Genomic DNA, 21884 nt, shown 5'->3' on the forward strand with positions numbered 1-21884 from the left:
CTTTGAATGTAATGAATGTGGGAAAGCTTTTTGGGAGAAGTCACACCTCACTCGACATCAGAGGATTCACACAGGAGAGAAAAACTTTCAATGTAATGAGTGTGGAAAAACTTTCTGGGAGAAATCAAACCTCACTAAACATCAGAGGTCACACACAGGGGAGAAACCGTATGAATGCAGTGAATGTGGGAAAGCGTTCAGCCACAAGTCAGCCCTCACGTTACACCAGAGAACACATACGGGGGAGAAACCCTATCAGTGTAATGCATGTGGGAAAACTTTTTATCAGAAGTCAGACCTCACTAAACATCAGAGAACACACACAGGACTAAAACCCTATGAATGTTATGAATGTGGGAAATCTTTCTGTATGAATTCACACCTTACAGTACATCAGAGAACTCATACAGGGGAGAAACCCTTTGAATGTCCTGAGTGTGGGAAGTCTTTCTGTCAGAAGTCACATCTTACACAACATCAGAGAACTCACATAGGAGATAAACCCTATGAATGTAATGCATGTGGGAAAACTTTCTACCACAAGTCAGTACTCACCAGGCATCAGATAATACATACAGGTTTGAAACCTTATGAATGTTACGAATGTGGGAAAACCTTTTGCTTGAAGTCTGACCTCACAGTACATCAGAGAACTCACACAGGAGAGAAACCCTTTGCGTGCCCTGAGTGTGGGAAATTTTTCAGCCATAAGTCAACCCTATCTCAACACTATAGAATCCATACAGGGGAGAAACCCTATGAATGTCACGAATGTGGAAAAATCTTCTATAATAAATCTTACCTAACAAAACATAATAGAACACATACAGGGGAGAAGCCCTATGAGTGCAACGAATGTGGGAAAACCTTCTGCCAGAAGTCACAGCTCACTCAGCACCAGAGAATTCACATAGGGGAGAAACCCTATGAATGCAGTGAGTGTGGAAAGGCTTTCTGCCATAAGTCAGCTCTGATTGTACATCAGAGAACACATATAGAAGAAAAGCCCTATAAATGTAACGAATGTGGAAAATCTTTTTGTGTGAAGTCAGGACTTACTCTGCATCAGAGGAAGCACACAGGAGAAAAGCCCTATGAATGTAATGAATGTGGGAAATCCTTTAGTCACAAATCATCACTCACAGTACATCACAGGGCTCACACAGGAGAGAAGTCTTGTCAATGTAATGAATGTGGGAAAATTTTTTACCGTAAATCAGACCTCGCTAAACATCAGAGATCACACACAGGGGAGAAGCCCTATGAATGTAACACATGTCAGAAAACCTTTTCTCAGAAGTCAAACCTTATTGTACATCAGCGAACGCACATAGGAGAAAAACCTTATAATTGAAGTGAATATTAGAAATGTTGAGCCACAATTCAGCACCTACTCCATTTCAGAGAATTCACACTATGGAGAAAGCTCTGTTGATATCCTGAATGTTTAATAACTTTCATCCACATAACTGGCCTTATTTTACTCCAAAGTAATGATGTAGGACCAATTTCTACACTGAAACAAGTATAGGGCAGTCTTGTTAAGAGATAATATTCCACTAAATGTCATGTACTGGCATAAACCTCACAGATTTTTATTTTGTGAAGTTCTAACAAAAATACTAGGTTATGTCAGAATTTATATAGGGGAGAAATCTGTCCATTTGAGACTTATGAATTGACAATTTTCTTTAGAGGTAATTTAACTTCAAAAGCTAGAATTTGTGTTTTGGTTTTGATGCTATGGTTATTTTTAGGAAACAGCAGGTTGTAATTTATAGATGCATATTGTGCAATGTAAAGCTTTAAGGACTAAAAAGAATAGTAAAATAGGCTCAAAAGAAGTTGCAGTAGTAGTAGTGCATAGAATTCTGATGTGCCCTTTACAAAGCTTTTTCTAATAATAGTTACATAACTATAACATACTCTAATAACAGTGTTACATAACCATATTAATAGCCCTAACAGGAAATTGATGGTACCCTACTACTAAGTCAGATACAGACTTTATTCAGATTTCACTAGTGTTTACATGTAATCTTTATGTTTGTCTGTGCATTTCTATGAAATTTTGTGGTTTATATATTTGAGTAACCTTCAACACATGTTATAAAATCAAAAAGGAATCTGGAGTTTGTATTACATGAAGATTACAAAGGAATCAGGATTTCACCACAGGAAGTTAATAAATATTATTAATTATTAATAATAATCATAGCCTTTGTGCTACCCTAATCCTGGCAACCATTTAAATATGAATCTTTTTAAAAGCAGAGATAAACTGAATAATTAGGGCAGAAGCATTAAACACCAGTGAAGTATCCATTAAGTTCACAGGACTTAGGTATGTACATTACATAAACTGTATGTTTCTTACACAGAATGGAACTTAACATAATTGTGAATAAAAAATAGATACTCCTAGTTTACCTGTTGTTACAACATTAGGCACATCTCCCTTGGGTATAAGGCCTGGAGCAACAGTTTAAAAGGAAGCCCACAAAGCTCATGTCTAACCTTTTAAAACTTATAAATCAAAATAACTAAACGTCCAATAAAATGTATTCTCTGCATGGGGATATCTAGGCCCTAGTCCCATTGCCCCTTCTCTTTCACCCATAGCTTACTGAAGACCATGATGTGCCTTGAGTATACGTATGTAAATACTCTATCCTTTAGCCTGAATTTATCCAGACCCTGAGTAAGCAACTGCTTTCCAAGACAGGGTCCAGGAAGGAAGTTTCAGATTAGACAATACTCAGAGCTATAAATTAGACTGTAAATTCAAGGGTCTGATGTACCCTGAGATCTGGGCCCTTAATGACTGTTGACTCTCTGAGGAGGAAGACTGAGGCTGGAGCATGGCCAGAATGGAACTAGAGCAGTGCTTTTATTGATAGGGTAGAGGTGATATACTAAATTATACGATCAGATTATGTAAACAATTACATTAAGCTAATAACGTAAGATTATACGATCTAGTGATCTTAGATTATATACAGAGTCTAAGCTTCCATTGTAGGAAACCAGGAAAAGAAGAGCAAATTAAGTTCAAATTATAAAAAAAAAAAAAATAATAATGAGAACTTAGGCAGATATCAGAGTAATTGAAAACAGGAAACCAATGGAGAAAATAAAACCAAAAGCTGGTTCTTAGAGCAGGACAATAAAATTGATAAATGTCTAGTCAGGTTAGCTAAAAAAAGAGAAGATACAAATTGCTAACATCAGGAATGAGAGGGGGCCATAACTGTGATCCCCTTCACATCAAAAGGGTTATAAAGGAATGTTATGGACAACTCTGTACCCATGGATTTGATAACCTAAATGAAATGGGCCAATTCCTTGGAAGAAACAATCTGCCAAAACTCAAAGAAGGACAAATCTAAATAGGCATATGTCTTAAGAAATTGAATCAATTTTTAATCTTCCAAAGCAGAAAGTATTAAGCCCAGATGTTTTTACTGATGAATTCTACCAAATTAAGGAAGAAATAGTATCAGTTCTCTACAGTACCTTACAGAATGTAAAAGCAGAGCTTTTACTTATTCTTTGAGGCCAGCATTACCCTAATTGTAAAGCCACTGAAAGACATTACAAGAAAGCCAAGGTACAGACCAGGATCTCATTAACAGATATAGAAATCCTCAACAACATGCTTGCAAATTGAATCCAACAGTGTATAAAAAGAATTACATGACATGATCAAGTGGGATTTATCCAGGTATGCAAGGCTAGTCCAATATTTAATAATTAATGTAGCCCATCATATCAACAGGCTAAAGAAGAAATATATGATCATATCAGTAGATGCAGAAAAAATTTCGAAAACTCTTAACATCCGTTCATGGTAATTAAAAAAACCCAGTAAGTGAGGAATACAGGAACTTTTTACCAAGTTTCCTCAACTTGGTAAAAAAAAAAAAATCTATAAAAATCCTATAGCTAACATCATACTTAATGATGAGAAACTAGATGCTTTTCCAGTAAGATAAAGAGCAAGGCAAGGAGGTCCCTGTAACCATACCTTTTTAGCAGCCTTCAGGAAGTCCTAGCTAATGCAGCAAGATAAGGGAAATAAAAGGTACACAGATTTGGAAGGAAGAGATAAAACTATTGATGTTCACAGATAACATGATTGTCTATGTAGAAAATTCCAGAGAATCAGCAACAAAAAATTCTCCTGACACTAGAAAACAGTCACAGAAAGGTTACCGAATATGATGCTCAGGCAGGTGATACAAAGAAAGGAGCTATCAAGTAACAGAGGTACAGAAGAACCTTAGATGCATATGGCTAAATGAGACAAGTCAATCGGAAAAGGTTTTATACTGTATAATTCCAACCATAATGGATTCTAATAAAGGCAAAACTGTGGAGACACTAAAAAAATAAGTGGTTTCCAGGTGTTCAGGGTGAAGGACAGAGGGATGAATAGGTGGATTACAGACAATTTTTAGGATAGTGAAACCATCCTATAGGATACATGTCATTCATTTGTCAAAACATACAAAGTGTAAAACACACCAAAAGAGTATAAAACACATCTACAAAGTGTAAAACACAACGGGTCAACCCTAATGTAAACCATGGACTTTAGTTGTAAAAATGTATCATATTGGTTCATCAGTTATAACAAATGCACCACACTAACGCTCGGTATTAATAAGGGAAAAGTGTGGAGGGAGGTAGAGGTAAAGGGGTATATAGGAACTCTGTGCTTTCTGCTCATTTTTTCTGTAGCCCTAAAACTGCTCAAAAAAATGGAGTGTATTAAATAAACAACCCTGCCACATATTACTTTCTTATATATTTACAGAATTTGAAACTCATATGATTCAGTACCAGTTTTTCCATGGTGGGGGTGGAGTAGGGTAGGGAATGCATTCTTAGAAATCATATATTGTCAACCACTAAGGCATATTTTCAATTATAGCTTTCTGCTTTTCTAAGTCTTATTATCTTCTTTTGAAATTACCTTAAATTACTTACCTCTCATTACAACATCTTGTTTCTGCACTGAACATATGTTTCTGCCCTGCAGCTATAATAATCACTAATGAACATTTGGGTTGTTTTTATAGTCTTCAGAATACTTTAAATTATAGCAACTGTGGCTTGAAATTAAGGCCCAGTGTAATAGAGTCTCTTCACATCTGAAACTAAGAAGACCTTTGATAGCCTAACTGCAGGTTTCCCTCCCTATTCTTCTCCCCCAGGTCATTGTAGTCAGACAGTCCTCCTTGTTTATCTGGGGGACCAGTTCTTGGTTTCCCCTCAGTGGCAAGTTTCACTTTCCTACCAGCCCACAAAATCATTCTGAAAAACCATTCCCATCTTCTCACAGAAACTTTGCTGCACCCTCTGCATACTACAGAGCCATTTCCCACAACCCCTGGTTTTTCCTTTGTTCCCAAGCATGATAACCTGTGTGACCCTTGGATGGTGGTGTCATGTCCTCTCGCCTGGCCTGTGAATAGACATAACTAGTAAGCTTATGTAGATCTCATCTGTCCAGTGTAAAGTGTCACATGTTCAGCTATTCCATTACCCCAGGGCATAAATCCTGCCACCAAGAGAGTGACTAGGAGGCAGTTAATACAGCTGGGCATGAACAAGATTGTCCCATCTAAGACAGGTCACCTGGTCACTTAGCTAATTGCTCTTGTCTAACAGGTTCCGTGATGTGGCAGAGGCTGCTTGGGATGGAACCACCAACTGCTGGCAGGCTTGCACTTCGGCCTGCTCTGCTCTATGTTCTTTTTTGGATGTTGCTATCTCTTCCCACTCTAAGAGGCTCTTGTCCCTAAGAGAATGGTTCATTGGCTGTGCCCCCTGCATGACTTGCCATGGGGTTCAGTGTGTTTGGCAGGTGGTATCTGAGCTACCTGTGAGGCCGGCTTCTGGACCATGGTACTTGCCCTTGTAACTACCCAGAATGTCCACATCAGGGGTGATGTACATGGCTAGAAGTCCAGAATAACTGAGGAAATTTGTATGAGAGAAATAAGAGAGAAAGAAACCTGCATGGCAGAAAAAGACAGCCATAGCAGACAGAGGATGTTAAGTCAGCCAGCCTCTCTGGGTTATGGGCCCAGCATGCTTTTGCTTCACCACCTGTTGTGTCTTTTTTTTTTTTTTTTTTAAAGAAAAAAGGTTCTGCACTCATGGTTAGAGGACAAAACTCCTATCCTGTGGTGCAGCAAAGAGGTTAATTCAAATGCAGCTTAAGCCTGGGATCCTTGCACCATGTGAAGCAGCCATTGCCATGGAGCAGGCCCCTAACCCTTTCCTGAAGAAAGAAATTTATAAATTTGATCAGAGTAAAGAGAACCCTCCTGAAGTGTAGCAAGTAACCACAGAAAGAAAAGAAATGGAAAGAATGAAGGGAGGGAGGGAGGCAGAGACTTAGATATGAGGAGAGTAAATAACAAAATAACTGAAATATAGGTCCATAGTTTGTTTTTGAAATTGAGATGTGGTTTCTGTACAATATTATATAAATTATATCCACAATTTGACTCAATTAGAAATCCAGAATATACTAAAATTATTTGTACAACAAAAGATAAAAGGGTGCTGATTGGCTTTTGTATCTTCCAAATTAACTTGAATATTAACGTTAATGCTGAAGTGTACCATTGGTAAATTTTCATAGCCTTAATACAGGGCTCAAGTTATAGTTATACCTGGGAACCCCCCTAAATTTAATTATGTTACCCCCTAAAATCTTAGAGGTGTTATTGAATATAAAACACAGTGTTATACTGAAATTCCCTCCAAAATTCATGTTGAAATCTAACTGCCAGTATGATGGTATTTCGTGGCGGGTCGATTAGGAGTGATTCAGTTAGGAGAACAGAGTCCTCATGAATGGGGTTAGTGCTCTTAAAATAGAGACTCCAGAAAATTCCCTTACTTCTTCTGCCATGTGGGGACTTAGGAAAAGACAGCCTTCTGTGAACAGGAAGCAGTTCTCACCAAAAAAGGAATCTTTTGGTGCTATGATCTTGGACTTCCCAGCCTCTTGAACTGTGAGAAATAAACTTTTGTTGTTTATAAGCCACCTGGTCCATTGTATTTTATTATAGCAACCCCGAGAGTCTGAGTCATTTAGGAACAAATAGTATGTTTCATCTTAACCAACAGAACTATTGACTTAAGTTTCGCATGGTCATAACACCCACTGACTTAATTTTAGCATAATCCCATAGAAAGCATGGATGCTCTGATCCAAAGAATAATAAAATTAAATTTTGGGCACTTACAAATTGGATTGACAAAAGGAGACCGTAGTGTACCATATACCTCAATTGAAACCATTGTAAATACCTGCCGAGAACAAGTGATCATCGCCACTACTTCTCTGTTTAATGATCCAGTATAGCTTGTTCTTAGCCTGGAAATGATGGTGCTTCACAGTGGATTATTAAAACCTTAATGCTATGGCCTATCTGCTAAGAACCTAGTACCCAGTGTTACTGAAATTACTGTTTCAAATAGCAAGTAGTAAATATTTTGTTATTCCAGTTTGGCTAATGTTCTGTTCAGTGCTCTTTTTAACACCCTTTCAGCCACAGTTTACCTTCACCTCAAGGGACGCAAGGTGCCTTTACCAGGCTACCCATGGGACCTGAACAACTCTGCCATTGCACAGTCTTTGCAGGCAATGTCTTAACTGCATCCAGTTTCCTCCAGGAGTACAGGTATGACATGACATTGATGACATCCTCCTCTGAGGAAATTCATTTCACAGATTCATTGAGGGCTTATAAATACTCCCAAAAAAAGCATAAGTTATTTCACCACACAGAGATCTGCCTCATCAGTTGAGTTCCTGAAAATCACTTGTAAAACAAGGGCTGTTTCATCTCTGGTGCTGTCAAGAAGCAGCTACAGACTGCTTTTTGTTTTCTGTTCTTAATACACACAATGTTAATATAAATACATAAGAGTCCTTTTTGGGCTCTGCAGGCAACATATCCCCCACTTAAAATTTTTAATTTCACTGATGGTGTTACTTTCAAATGCCCAACGTATATAGGGCTTCCTTCACAAACAGCCTTAAGAATTGATCTGAATCGAAATCAGTAGGCACTCCCATTAGTGCTCTCAAAGACACTCTCACTGTGGAGGCTTTAGCAGCCTCTTGTCCCTCCTGGAGTCCAAGAGTACAAGGAATACCATGCTGGATTTACAGCATGGTATTTACATGGTATTTACAGATTCTGTAAATCTGTTGATGTTGGTTTTGACAGATGCAGGCAGGGAAAGCAAATGCTTGTACAGGGTAAATATCTTTGACGGAAGGTACAAGATACAGTCCCATTTTGTGATGAGAATGGTCTAATGCAGTCAACCTGTAACATGGCTAAACTGATCCATCCAGGGAATGGTGCCAAGTTAATTGTTGGTCTCTGCTGTTGGGAGATTAATCTCTTAACAGTGAATTTAGCCAGATCAGTCTTGTTGAGTGAAAGTCCACTTTGCTGAGCCCATGCATAATTTTCTTCACTGCTGCTGCAGCCACTGTGTTCATGAGCCCATTTGGCAATGACAAGTGGCTGGGTAATGGAGCTGACTGATAAGAGACTGGAATCGCAGAATGTGTCCTCTGATGAGGTCACCCTTTGGTGAGCATTCACATGGTACACAAAGACCTTCACTCTCCTCATCTGGAAAGGTCTAGATGTGCACCTCTCCCCCTGAACTCCCTTTCACAGGTTTTCCAAGGTACCCCTCCTTAGTCCTTGATCATTTAGCCAAACCATAGGGCTTCCTTGGTGGCTCAGAGGTTAAAGGGTCTGCCTGCAATGGGGAGACCTGGGTTCGATCCCTGGGTCGGGAATATCCCCTGGAGAAGGAAATGGCAACCCACTCCAGTATTCTTGCCTGCAGAATCCCATGGATGGAGGAGCCCAGTGGGCTACATTCCATGGAGTCGCAAAGAGTCGGACATGACTGAACGACTTCACTTTGACTTTAGGCACTGTGCATAGATAAGTGTTAACTCATAACTTTTGCCGTTTCTCCTTCCAGGCAAAATAAATCAGGTGATTTCACTACCAACTTTCAAAACCAACTTAGAGTGGGGCTGTGGTGCTGTGTACCATGCAGAATGATCTGACCCAAGCCTGAGGTTTTTTTCTTTCACTGGTCAGCTCGTCATAGGGAATTCCTCATGAAGCCATAGCAGTGGATTGAGGGGGGTGAGGGGTTGCCTGATAGATATAGTCCAAGTATTTATAGGCATTGAAGATTCAGCTCCACTGAAATCTGTTATTTCCCCATCCCAGGGATTCTTTACTAGTCAGTGCCCTAATTTTAATTTTAATGAGACCATGTAAGGTTGGAAATTCAATGTACATAGTAATTAAGCCACCCAACAGATTTGTCATTGGATTTCTTTTCCTAAATCTCAGCCCTGCAGCTTTAAGGGATGAGGTGCTTTCAGAATTATCATTGACGCTTTAGGGTCTTTGTGGATCTTGAGCTGGGAACTTAAATTCCTGAGCGTCTCATGTTGTTTCCGAACATTGTCCAACACGTTTAGAATAAACAACCAGTTTCATACTCCTTTTGTTCATTAAAATACCTAGGAGAGAACATCTTTCATCCCCAATAACTTGCTTTTTGTAGGCACATGATAATAAGTACCTAGGGGTAATCATTTGAGTAACTGTATTGCCACTGCAAATCGTGGACTATTGGTACCTCTTTACACCTGAAACAGGATCTTTAATGGTTTTAAATCTGACTCTAATCAGATCGGTGGTGGTTTAGTCGCTAAGTCATGTCTGGCTCTTGCAACCCCATGGACTGTAGCCTACCAGGCTCCTCTGTCCATGAGATTGTCCAGGTAAGAATACCAGAGTGGGTTGCCATTTCCTTTTCCAGGGGATCTTCCCACCCAGGAATCTAACCCTGGTGAAGCAACACCCAATTTGGTACACATTTGTGATTCAGGAGGATTTAATTAGAGACATAGAATCATAAGATGAATGTGTATGTCTAAAGGGATTTATTACAGGGCTTTGGCTTTCTACAACTGTGGGAACTGGTTAAGTGGTGTCTATGAGGTTGTCTCCATGCCTGATGAAGACATTTGACTAAAATGCTCAGGGCAGACAATAAGGGAAAGGAGATGGATGTGACGTGAAAGAGAGCAAAAATATGAGAACTCACAACAATGAGTAGTGCCGACAAGGAGGGGCTAAACCTGGAGACAGTTCTTATTGCCTCTGGCCTTGGTGTGGTGTCCTTCAGAAGCTGGGTCCCTCAGTCAGTGAGGGGATCACACATATCTGGTGCAAGCATCAGAGATGCCAAAGGACCTATGTGGAATGGTCATAGTTCTAGTGGTGTCTCATGCCAGTGAGGTGGTCAGTAGATCAGCAGCAGCATGTTACAAAGATACAAAATGGCTATTACATCATTACACACTCCAAGTCTTGCACAGGAATATCTTTTATGGCCCACCCCAATGGGAAACATACAGAAAAGGGAACTCGGAAATGTAGTTGAGCCTAGTCTAGGTAACACATTACTAAGCAACCACATTGGCCTATAAAGGAACTGTGAAATCAGTTCAGTGAATCAGAGCTAATATTTTTAAAGAAATAAAACATAATGTCAGAATTCATTAGAGATACTGACAAATAGTATTTTGTGAAAAATATTTATAATCAGTTGTATATTATCATGGACTGAATTGTTTTTCCCCCAAATCTATCCCAATGTGACTGTTTTGGAGATAGGGCCTTTAAAGTGGAAAAGTGAAATGAGGTCATAAGGATGGGCTCTAATCCAACATGACTGGTATCCTTATAAGAAGAGAAAGAGACACCAAAGACAAGTATGCAAAAAGAAAAGGGCATGCAAGAACACAGAAGGCAGCCATCTGCAAGCCAAGGAGAGAGGCCTTGGGAAAACAAACCTACCAACACCTTGACCTTGGACTTCCAGTTTCCAAAAATGAGTCAAAGTTGCATTAAGTCACCTCATCTGTGATGGTACTTTATTTTGGCAGCTGAATGTTTGTGTCCCCTCCTCTCACCCCTAAATTCATATGTTGACGTCATCTCCAGTGTGATGGTGTTAGAAGGTGGAGTCATTGAGAGGTGATTATGTCTGGAGAGTGGAATGCTCATGAATGGGACCCCACAGAGCTCCCCAGCCTTTCCAGCACATGAGAACACAATGAGAAGGTGCCATCTGTTAACCAGGAAGACTGCTCTCACCAGAATGCAGCCATGCTCCTGCATTGGTCTTGGACTTCCCGATCTCCAGAACTGTGCAAAATAAAGTTCCATTGTTTATAAGCTATCCAGTCTGTTAGTAGTTTGTTATAGCAGCCCCAATGGACTAAGGCAGCAGCCTTGGCAGACTAGTACATATGCGTACTAAAGATTGAATTTGTCTTCTGGCAGCTTTTAAAAAAGAAGATAATATTTTTAGAGCAGTTTTAGATTCATAGCAAAATTGAGGGGAAAATGCAGGGATTTCCCATTTCCTCCCCCTCACACACGTACACCCTCCCGTTATCAGCATCCCCCAGCAGTGGCATATATGTTAAATTGACGAACCTACACTGACACATCATAAACGTCTATCAATTACATTACATGTCACTCTTGATATTGTGTATCATATGGGTTTAGACATGTACTGATGACATTTATCCATCATTATGGTACCATAGTGTTTTCACTGCTGTAAAAGCCCTCTGTGCTGTCTCTTCATCCTTCCATCTCCACCCCAACCCCTGATCTTTTTATTGTCTCCATAGTTTTTCCTTTTGTGTTAACTTTATCCCACTTTAATGTTTCAACTTTTTTGTCAAGGTATCATTTAGCATACAAAATATTTTAATGTGGTCTCATTATTTTGTATTCCTCAATAGAATATAAACTACATTCAGAGCTTGGAGTTTTATCTACTTCACACACTACTATGAATCCAGTGCCTAAAACTGGCATGTTGTTTTTCAACTCAATGAGTGTTGAATGAATGTTTGTATTGGATCATGAGTTTAATGTATTTGTTAAGTAAATTAAAGTTGAAGATCCTTGCAAGCTTTGGCAATGTCTTACAAAGAAACGTAGTCTTATACAATCTAGCCATTGCTTTCCTAGGTGATTACTCAACTTATTTAAAAGCTTACATTAACACAAAAGCCTGCATAAAAATATAGCAGGTTTATTATTTCCAAAATTAGAATTAACTATCTATCAGTAGGTAAATGGATAAGCAAAATGTGGCAGATCTATACAATGGAATATTGTTCAGTGATAAGTGGGGTGTTAAGTCACTAAAAGTTTGGACGTTAATAAATGATAGAGGTATAACTGCCTGTAAATGTAGAAAATTGTTACCCCATCCCATTTAAAATGTGCATTAACTCCAGAGATTAACTGATTGATTTTTAAAGAAATTGGCTCACAAGTAAGACTGACAAAGGCTCCAAGTGAAAAGTGAAAGTGTTAGTCACTCTGTTGTGTCCGACTCTTTGCGACAACATCCATATCCGTCACTGTGACTTCAAGCATATAGAAGGGATATCTTGACATGCTGCACACCACTGAATGCCTAGAAATTTCACTAAGGTAATGAATTTTTTCAGATTTATTTTCCACCATTTGACATGCAAATATATTTCTGCCCTTTTCTCTTTCTCTCTTCCAGTGACTTCCATAATGCAAAGCATATATTGGTTTTTCATCCATGGATTGTTGTTAAAATTGGTGTTTCTGTAGGGAGAGGGGGCTGGAATTTTATTTTTGCTATCTTGCTGACTTTCCATTTATCTAGATCTTGGAAAATCTTTCAATGACATTTTATTATTTTTTTTTATTTTATTTTTAAACTTTACAATATTGTATTAGTTTTGCCAAATATAATGACATTTTAATTGGGCAAGTCTTGTACAAATCTTTTCGTTGGAGAAGTATTACACTTTTGTTAAATTCACTCTTAAGAATTTTTTCTTTTGAAGCTATTGCAAATGAGTCTGTTGTCTTAACTTTGGGTTGCTCATTGCTAATGTATACAAGTTCCATTGGTATTTATATTATTGATCCTGTATCCTTAACTTTACTGAGCTTATTTATTGGTTCTGATATTTTTCAGTGAGTCCCTGAGCATTTTCTACATACAAGGTCAAGCCATCTGCATATAGCCGTAGCAGTAGCTCTTTATTTCCCATTTTATGCCACTTACTCCATTTTCTTTCTTAGTTGCCCTGAGACCTGCAGTACAATATTACCCAGAAGTGGTGAGAGTAAGAGCAAATAGAAATGAAAAGAGGATTCGTACAGTTAAAAAAAAAAGATATCCCCACTTCTTTTTCTTAGAACATTTTCTTTTGTAAACTTGTAACTGTAAATGCTTTATCCATCCCTTTGGGATGAATATGAACCTTTTTAAAAGCCTTTTGGCAGTTTTACACCCTTACAATATCTTTCTCAAGGAGCCTTGGAGTTATCTCTTTGAAGTGTACCCTTCCAGGGTGTTTGCACTCCCAATTTCTCAGTTTCTGTAGGAGGGTAGGAGCCTAACTTCTTCTATGGGTGCCTTGCTCCAAGTTGCAAAACTACCTCCTTTCAAATAGATATGAGAAGCTTCAGTTAACACAGATGCTCATCCCAATTACCGGATGAATTTAAGGTAAACTATGATAAATGATGGAGAAGGCAATGGCACCCCACTCCAGTACTCTTGCCTGGAAAATCCCATTGATGGAGGACCCTGGTAGGCTGCAGTCCATGGGGTCACTAAGAGTCTGACACAACTGAGCGATTTCACTTTAACTTTTCACTTTCATGCATTGGAGAAGGAAATGGCAACCCACTCCAGTGTTCTTGCCTGGAGAATCCCAGGGACGAGGGAGCCTGGTGGGCTGCTGTCTATGGGGTCGCACAGAGTTGGACACGACTGAAGCGACAGCAGCAGCAGCAGCATGATAAATGATACTGTCAAGTCCTCTTACTTAAGGTTTAGTTATTGTTTATCTTGAGAACATGTATGTAATGAGTTGTATCCAATCAGCTTTATAAAAGGGTGCAGTTTCTTTCTGGCTTTGTAATCTCTTAGCAGACTTCCTATAGTGCACATCACATTCTTCTTTTATAACTATTCAGTAATAAAATTCTTTTGTCTTCTACCTTTGTGAATAGACTTTCGTGTTGGGAGAAACTTTTAATTATATTTCTTCAGCAATTTTGATAATGGGATGAGTCTGGTAGTTCCTGATTTGAGCAGATCAGCTGAAAGTCTTGGCCACACAACAATCAGGTAGAAGTCCCTAAATTATAAATACTCTTCTTCCTAGCCCTCTGTTCTTTTGGAATACTATCTAAACAAACCACCCAAATTCAAGATTTTACTTTTGAATAATTATGGGTAATAATTATTACCCAGATCTCATCATGATCACTGGATAATTGGAAAATATGGGAAGCCAGTAATGTTGCCTGCTGGTCTCTTTTAAAAACAGTTAATATGTGTCTGTCGCATTTGGAATTGGCACACATATGAGATTCCAGTCCTGCAGTAGCCAGAGGACAATTCTTTTGTTTTGCAGAGGTTCTTAGAAGGGAGTCTATCCCAGTAAATGAATTGCTGATATTTATGGGATGAATATAATTCTAACCATTCCAAGAGGAAATTTAAAAATTATTTGGATAACTAGAAGAAACTGTTGAATAAAGAGAAAATGCAAGACAAATACATTTTCTCTCTCATAGAACCCTGCTTCTCCTCACTCTGTTTGTCCCTGCTCCTCCTGCTTTTCCTGGATGTCTTTGCCCCTCCATGCCTCAGACTGACTCGGGGGAAAGGGAGGTGATAATCTTTCAGATGGGTGGTTCCCATCTAGGCACAGCTTCTTTGCTGCTAAGTCGCTTCAGTCATGTCCGACTCTGTGCGGCCCCAGAGATGACAGCCCACCAGGCTCCCCCGTCCCTGGGATTCTCCAGGCAAGAACACTGGAGTGGGTTGCCATTTCCTTCTCCAATGCATGAAAGTGAAAGTGAAGTCACTCAGTCGTGTCCGACTCAGCGATCCCATGGACTGCAGCCTACCAGGCTCCTCCGTCCATGGGATTTTCCAGGCAAGAGTACTGGAGTGGGGTGCCATTGCCTTCTCCAACAGCTTCTTTAACTGGTAATAAATTACCTGCTCAATTTGAGAACACAGTTAATGTACTTTATGGCCTAGACTGAGTCCACTTCATGTCTTAGACGAGGTGACTCCTTCAGGAGTCCCTTATGCTCCACACACTGCACAGCTATTAATAGAAAGCCAGAAATGATAGAGCATCATGGGAAGATTAAGAGATCTGCATGGAAGGCAACAGGGAGAGTAGCTATACTAGTCACTTGGAAAAAAGCAAAGAAACAAGGTATTGAAATAATGTAAACACAGGAAGGGAAACTAAAGTGCCCTGGTTACAATTTTTTGTGTGTGTTTTTTTTTTTTTTTTTGGTCTCAATGCGAAGGAAGCCAGCTAGTCTATTTGGGTCACCAGCAGCACCAATGCCATTGAGAAGCTACTCAGGATGCCCATGTAATTCAAATGCCTTTCTTATCAGCTGATGTTTCTTATTTAAAGGCTTCTTTCCTCTATGCCCCAGAAATTTGCAAAAGTACACCTCAGGGTGTATTCAGTTTACAGCCCACACATAGGAATATATACTGATTATTAGATGAAATTGAGCAACCAGCAACTGTGTGGAATTCTGAAATTAGCAGATTTTGCTCCTTTGGTAGAGCAATCACATTGGGGTCTGGAAGATCACTACATCAGGGGAGGCTATCTGGCACCCCACCCCTCATAACTATGGAGTAACCAAGGCAGTTTCAAACTCAGAGAAGGGTTGCTGAAAGCTATACTTGAAGCCTTTCCACAAATGTTGAGCTGGGTGATGTTGCAGCAATGCACCTAGAAGACATGGGGGTCCCCCATCGATTTCCATCAGTGGTTTGCTGATGCTTTCTCAGAACTCCCTGGTTGGAACCTGGGGTCAGATCAAAATATGCTCTAGTTTTAGCAACCTTCGTTTTGACTCTCTTGTCAACTATCCAAATCCAAATTAAGGGAAAGTGGTAGGATGACAAGAATAGACAGTCAAATCTGAGCAGCAGGTACTCAATGTAGGGGTAATCTAGAGAAAGACATCCAAGAAAAGAAATTGAAGACTTCTGCATTGGCTGATCAGAACTCTTTACTAAAGGGAGAAATCCCTACTCTGGTCAACCCATGAAGGGATCAGAGGAGGCAGGGTCTGGAGGAGGCAGGGACTGACTACAGGGACAAGAGAATCAGGATGGAGAAGAACAAAATCTCCAGCTAGGAAATCTTGGCTAACAGCTGAAAATGGATAGATTGAGAGAGACTGAGGTGGGAAATGGTGAACCATATGTGTCAGTAACTTTTCCTCAGCCTAATCTCTTTGCCTGTTCTGATAAAGTTCTGCTTATCCTTCAGTTTCCTCAAGAATTTCTTGTTTTAGTATTTTGCATCAGTCTACTTATTCCTTTTCCTGTACAATTCACATGCAGTTAGGTCCTCTAACTAAGGAACTTGTGTTCTTGGTTTCTCCCAATCCTTCTATAAACCTGTTGAGGAGAGACCTGTTGTGCAACTAAAAGGCTACCATATTCTCTACTCTGGATGGAATATCCATGGAGCTTATTGAGGAAAAGACATCTGATTTGATCACACTGTGCCCTTTGAAAGAAAAAGAGGTATGGCAGAGAGGGGCATTTTCACACCATGCAGGGCAAGCACATCAATGCATCATGCTGGGTCTAGGAAATGATGTTTTATTTTCCTTCTATGCAATACGGAGAGGTTTTCTGAATTGGAAGATTTTATTTTTATTTATATCTCCCCAATAGTGGACATCTTTGTCTTGTTCCTATAATTAGGAGGAAAACATTCAATCTTCAATCCTCAAATAGGATATTGTTGTTGCTTAGTCAATAAGTCATGTCTGACTCTTTGCGACCCCACGGACTGTAGCCCAGCAGGCTCCTCTGTCCATGGGATTTCCCAGTCAAGAATACTGGAATGGGTTGCCATTTCCTTCTCCAGGGGAACTAGTATTATCAGATCAGATCAGATCAGTCGCTCAGTCGTGTCCGGCTCTTTTCGACCCCATGAATTGCAGCACTCCAGGCCTCCCTGTCCATCGAAAGAGATAAAATAATGTCTTTGTTTAACAGGAATTCAGATTGAGATATAGTAATTGAAGCAGAAGCTGTAAATACCCTCTACACCATCATCATTCTTTCAGCTCAAATGACCTAACGTAGTACTGGCAGAGTATTTTCTGATTCCAAAGTTGCAATCACAATTTCAAGTGCCAAGATAAAGTCCACTGCAACAACAAAAATAGCTTCACTTACGATTACAGAGATTATCAGTGTTTTAATAGCCTCATTATTGTTTTTTTCAGCATAGCCATGGGTACAAGCAATTACAATGTGGAAAATACATATTTCCCCTTGCTTCTACACTGCTTTTGATGGAGGTAATACAAATACAAATTTTGGTGGATGTTTACATAAAGGTGAAGACATGTTTATTCCAAGGATAAACAAAGCATGAAAGATTATGTGGAAGGTGTTGATTGTCCGGCCACATTCTTCATAGTACTTGCTATTCAGATAGAGATACTTTTTATATTGATGTTGAAGTAATTGACAAGAAGTTGTTCTCTTACTTCAGCATTTATATTATTAACATTTGAATTGAGTTATTAAAGGACTTCTGTGATTTTTGTTGGCAGTCAGTATTCTTCATTTCTCTTGCATTCAGAAACTCATTGACACTCTTTAACAAATACAGCTGGAAGAGTTCTCAGTTAATATTTAAAGCACTGAAATATTTAATCCTCCAGAAAAGGCCCCAAATTCTTATTTAACCTTTAAAATATTCCATTAAATGAAGCTAATTTGCTTATTTCTTGTTCGTAGTTTTCAGTATCTGTAACAATTATGGAAATTGAGAGAACAATTTCTCCTCTTTCAATAATGATTATAAAATGATTATGTGGATAATCATTAGTGTGCTTGCTATGACTGTATTTAGAAATGAGTTTCATCTCTTAATTTGATTTTTTTACATGGATGGTACTAACTGCTTGTCTAGCTTAAGGACAAGTGAAAGTATCATTTATAGTGTTAAAAGGGAACAGAAAAAACTGGCAAAAAGTTTTTTTGTTAGTGGACATATTAAAAAATTATTAATCAAAGAGATCCAATATGATCCTGAAGAGTGGAAAAGGCAAGTTGTGCCATGAATGATGGTCTTATGTGTTTAACTAATCAAATTTGAAGAGCAGTTCCCAGAGTTGTTAACTTTATGCCATTATATCCATTCATAAAGCTAAATGTGTTTTCTCATTAATGAATGTCCAAAATAAGTGAGATACAACTACGAAATAAGTAACATATAATGAAAATAGAACCATGTAAATGGACAGTCTCTGGAATAAATAATGTAACTCAATTCTTCAAAACAAGGAACTGTTAAGGAGAGCCAATATTATCATAGAAATTTAATTGATGAGAGATACATAATTTAGATACTTAAAATTTATTTCAGATGAGCAACGAATAAAAGAGTGTCTCATGACTTGTACTTTATTTGCTAAATCTGGCAATTCTACCCAATGTACAAAATTGCAGAGCCTTTTTTTTTTTTTCAACTGAAGTATAGTTGATTTACAGTGTTACTTTCAAATGTATAGCAAATTGATCCAGTTACATATGTATGTATATATATACATGGGCTACCCTGGTGGCTCAGTCGGTAATAAATTTGACTGCAATGTGGGAGACCTGGGTTTGATCCCTAGGTTGGGAAGATCCCCTGGAGGAGGGCATAGCAACCCACTCCAGTATTCTTGCCTGGAGAATCCCCATGCACAGGGGAGCCTGGCGGCCTGCAGTCCATAGGGTTGCAAAGAGTTGGACATGACTGAGTGACTAAGGTCACCAATATATATACTTTTTCTGATTTTTTCCATTTTAGGTTATTACAAGATACTATAGTTCCCTGTGCTATACAGTAGGTCACTGTTTACCAATTTTATATGCAGTTTATTTACTTTATATATAGTAATCCAAAATTCCTAATTTATCCCTTCCCCCCCTTCCTCTTGAGTAACCATAAGTTTGTTTCTATCGCAGACCCTATCCTAATTGAGATGGGAGAAATATCAACAACCTCAGATATGCAGAAAGTGAAGAGGAACTACAGAGCCTTTTGATGAGGGTGAAAGAGGAAAGTGACAAAACTGGTTTGAAGATCAATATTCAAAAAACAAAGATCGTGGCATCCAATCCCATCACTTCATAGTAAATAGAACGAGAATTTTATTTTCTTTTTTCTTGGGCTCCAAAACCCCTGGGGACAGTGACTGCAGTTAAAAGACACATGTCCCTTGGAAGGAAAGCTATGACAAACCTAGACAGCTTATTAAAAAGCAGAGACAACACTTTACCAACAAAGGTCGATACGGTCAAAAACTGGTTTTTCCAGTAGTCATGTACAGATGTGAGAGCTGGACCATAAAGAAGGCTAAACTCGGAAGCATTGATGCTTTCGAATTGTGGTGCTGGAAAAGACTCCTGAGATTCCTTTGGACTGCAAGGACATCAAACCAGTCAATCCTAAAGGAAATCAACCTGAATATTCATTGGCAAGACTGTTGCTGAAGCTTCAATACTTTGGCCACCTGATTGGAAGAGCCTGCTCATTGGCAAAGACCCTGGTGCTAGGAAAGATTGAAGGCAAAACGGAGAAGGTGGCGGAAGAGGATAAGATGGTTAGATAGTATCACCGATTCAACGGGACATGCATTTGAGCAAACTATAGGGAGATAGTGAAGCACAGGGAAGCCTGGCGTGCTGCAGTTCATGGAGTCGCAAAGTGTCAGACATGACTTACCGACTGAACAATAACAGGCTTTCAAGAAATGTACTGTGCCTTTTCTGGGACTGGACGCGGCGGTCGCTATGGCCTTCTGCGCATGTGCGCTCCCTCCTCCCCCTCCTCTCCCTGCTAGCCTGCAGGTTCGGGTCTGCAGCTGCAGTCTCGCGAGGAGAAGATTCCGGAGCTTCAGGCTTGTGGACCCGACTGCTGAGGACCAGGACGGTTCGGTGGAGCCCCGCAGAGTTGAGACAGGCGACCGGAGGGCGGGTGAAGGAGGAAACGGCTTTGTCTCCAGACTCGGTGTGGCTCTGACTCCGTTTTTATGCTCCTGGTGAGGACCAGCACGTCCCAGCGCTTGTTACCAGGTGCAGCTTGTTTTTCTCATTTCCAAGGTGCGGGGTGGTCTGAGACCTTGGAAGACGGCGCAGAAACTGGCTTTCGGGCTCCCAGTAGATGTGCACTTTTCTTCTCTGCGAAGAAACTTGATTCCCTCCCCACCCCCGCCCCCAACACTCAGGGCCTCGCGTAACCGCCTGTGGTCAGCTTTGCCTGTGCCCTCAGTAGCCCTAGTTGGCTTTTACAGGATGTCCCGCTTAAATTCCAGGAGCTTTAATCTGGGACAAATATTCTGACCCTTTTAGGTCCATCTTTGTTGCAACAGAATAGCTTTTTGTGGAGTAGAAAGGATGATTCCGGGAGCAGGAGTCTCTGGCAGGACAGTCAGTGCGCTTGGGACCTCAGAGGAGCAGACTTTGGTCCTCCTGCTGGACCAGGTGGTAGTGACGGTGGAAACCTTGGGCCAACTTTCTGGACAAAAGGAACAGAAGGTACTCCTTCCTGGGAGGTTGTGAAGGCATCCTGTGGAAGGAAGAGCTGATCAGCCACAGGGGAGGGAGTTTACCTTCTTGCACCCTTCACTCTTTACTCCACTTGTATTCTGAGCTGCTCCTGCACTCAGCACAGCTAGAGAATACCTGATGTCCCCTGTCCTGAGCTTGCAGAATCAGAGATGGTGCTGCAAGACAGGTCGTTACGACTTGGACTTAAGACAGGTCTATGTATGTGTTACTTAAAGCATGGAGTTGGGGTGGGGTGGGCAGGAAGTGGGTAAAAAAGTGGTTAGTTTACAATCCTACATTTTGTTATGGTAGAATCAAGGACAGCCATGGAGTCTCTTGATGGTCCAGGGAAGTCTTTTCTGCCTTAACAACACAGAAATCAAAACCAGTTTATTGTTTTTAATTAAAAAATACTGTTGAGACCCAAAACCAAATTAAGAGTAAACTTTTTTCCCCTTCCAAAAATACCCCATCCTTTTTTTTTTCAGAACACTGTTGAGGTTTTTCTGGTTTGTAATGAACATTATAAATTTTGTGCTGAATATTTTTGCTCAGCATCAGTTTTAATGTTCTAATCTTGGCTTTTCCTAATTGGCTTAATTAGTTTAATGTGTTGTTCACATTTTCTGTATGTTAGAGCATACACTGTTAACAAATGAGTAGAAAACCAATGCTTTTACATTTGAAAACTAGCTTGTCTAAGTATTACATAATCATACCAGAGTCATGCATGGACATGGAGGGCTCCCTCCCTTACTGTTACCGTTTCTGCCCCTTCTCAAGGCATCTCCCATTCTAAGATGTTATGCCAGCTACTGGGGTGGAGCTTTTTAGGCAGGTGATATCACTGATGACCTTCCTTCTCTCTCAGGTGTACTCTCTCAGCTCTCTACATTTCTCCAGAAGCAACAGAAAATGATCACATTGCAGGTGAGTTGTTTAATTTATGCACAGTTTTGATTATTTGAAGTTTATACCATGTCTATACATTCATTTGAAATAGTAGAAATAAATGTTTACATCAGGGAAAATATAGAGCACAAGTCAGCAAATTACAGCCCATGGGCCAAATGAGGCTTGCTGCCTGGTTTTTTATTGCCCAC

At 39.8% G+C, this 21884-nt stretch overlaps 2 protein-coding genes across 2 annotated transcripts in view; both read left to right on the plus strand.

The window, feature by feature from the left end:
- LOC109553859 (zinc finger protein 33B-like) overlaps positions 1-7062 on the plus strand; it is an 88301-nt gene extending 81239 nt beyond the window's left edge. Inside the window, 2 exon segments of the mRNA XM_070781878.1 lie at positions 1-1339; positions 1341-7062. The exon segment at positions 1-1339 is cut by the window's left edge and continues 733 nt beyond it. Coding sequence (XP_070637979.1) covers positions 1-1339; positions 1341-1451 — 1450 coding nt within the window. The 3' untranslated portion in view covers positions 1452-7062.
- A 13042-nt stretch (positions 7063-20104) lies between these two features.
- The window catches only part of LOC109553813 (zinc finger protein 37A-like), a 40264-nt gene continuing 38484 nt past the window's right edge, over positions 20105-21884 (plus strand). Inside the window, 2 exon segments of the mRNA XM_070781896.1 lie at positions 20105-20307; positions 21653-21711. Coding sequence (XP_070637997.1) covers positions 20265-20307; positions 21653-21711 — 102 coding nt within the window. The 5' untranslated portion in view covers positions 20105-20264.

The sequence above is a fragment of the Bos indicus genome, chromosome 28 (genome assembly GCF_029378745.1).
Source record: "Bos indicus isolate NIAB-ARS_2022 breed Sahiwal x Tharparkar chromosome 28, NIAB-ARS_B.indTharparkar_mat_pri_1.0, whole genome shotgun sequence".
NCBI classification, from domain to species: domain Eukaryota; kingdom Metazoa; phylum Chordata; class Mammalia; order Artiodactyla; family Bovidae; genus Bos; species Bos indicus.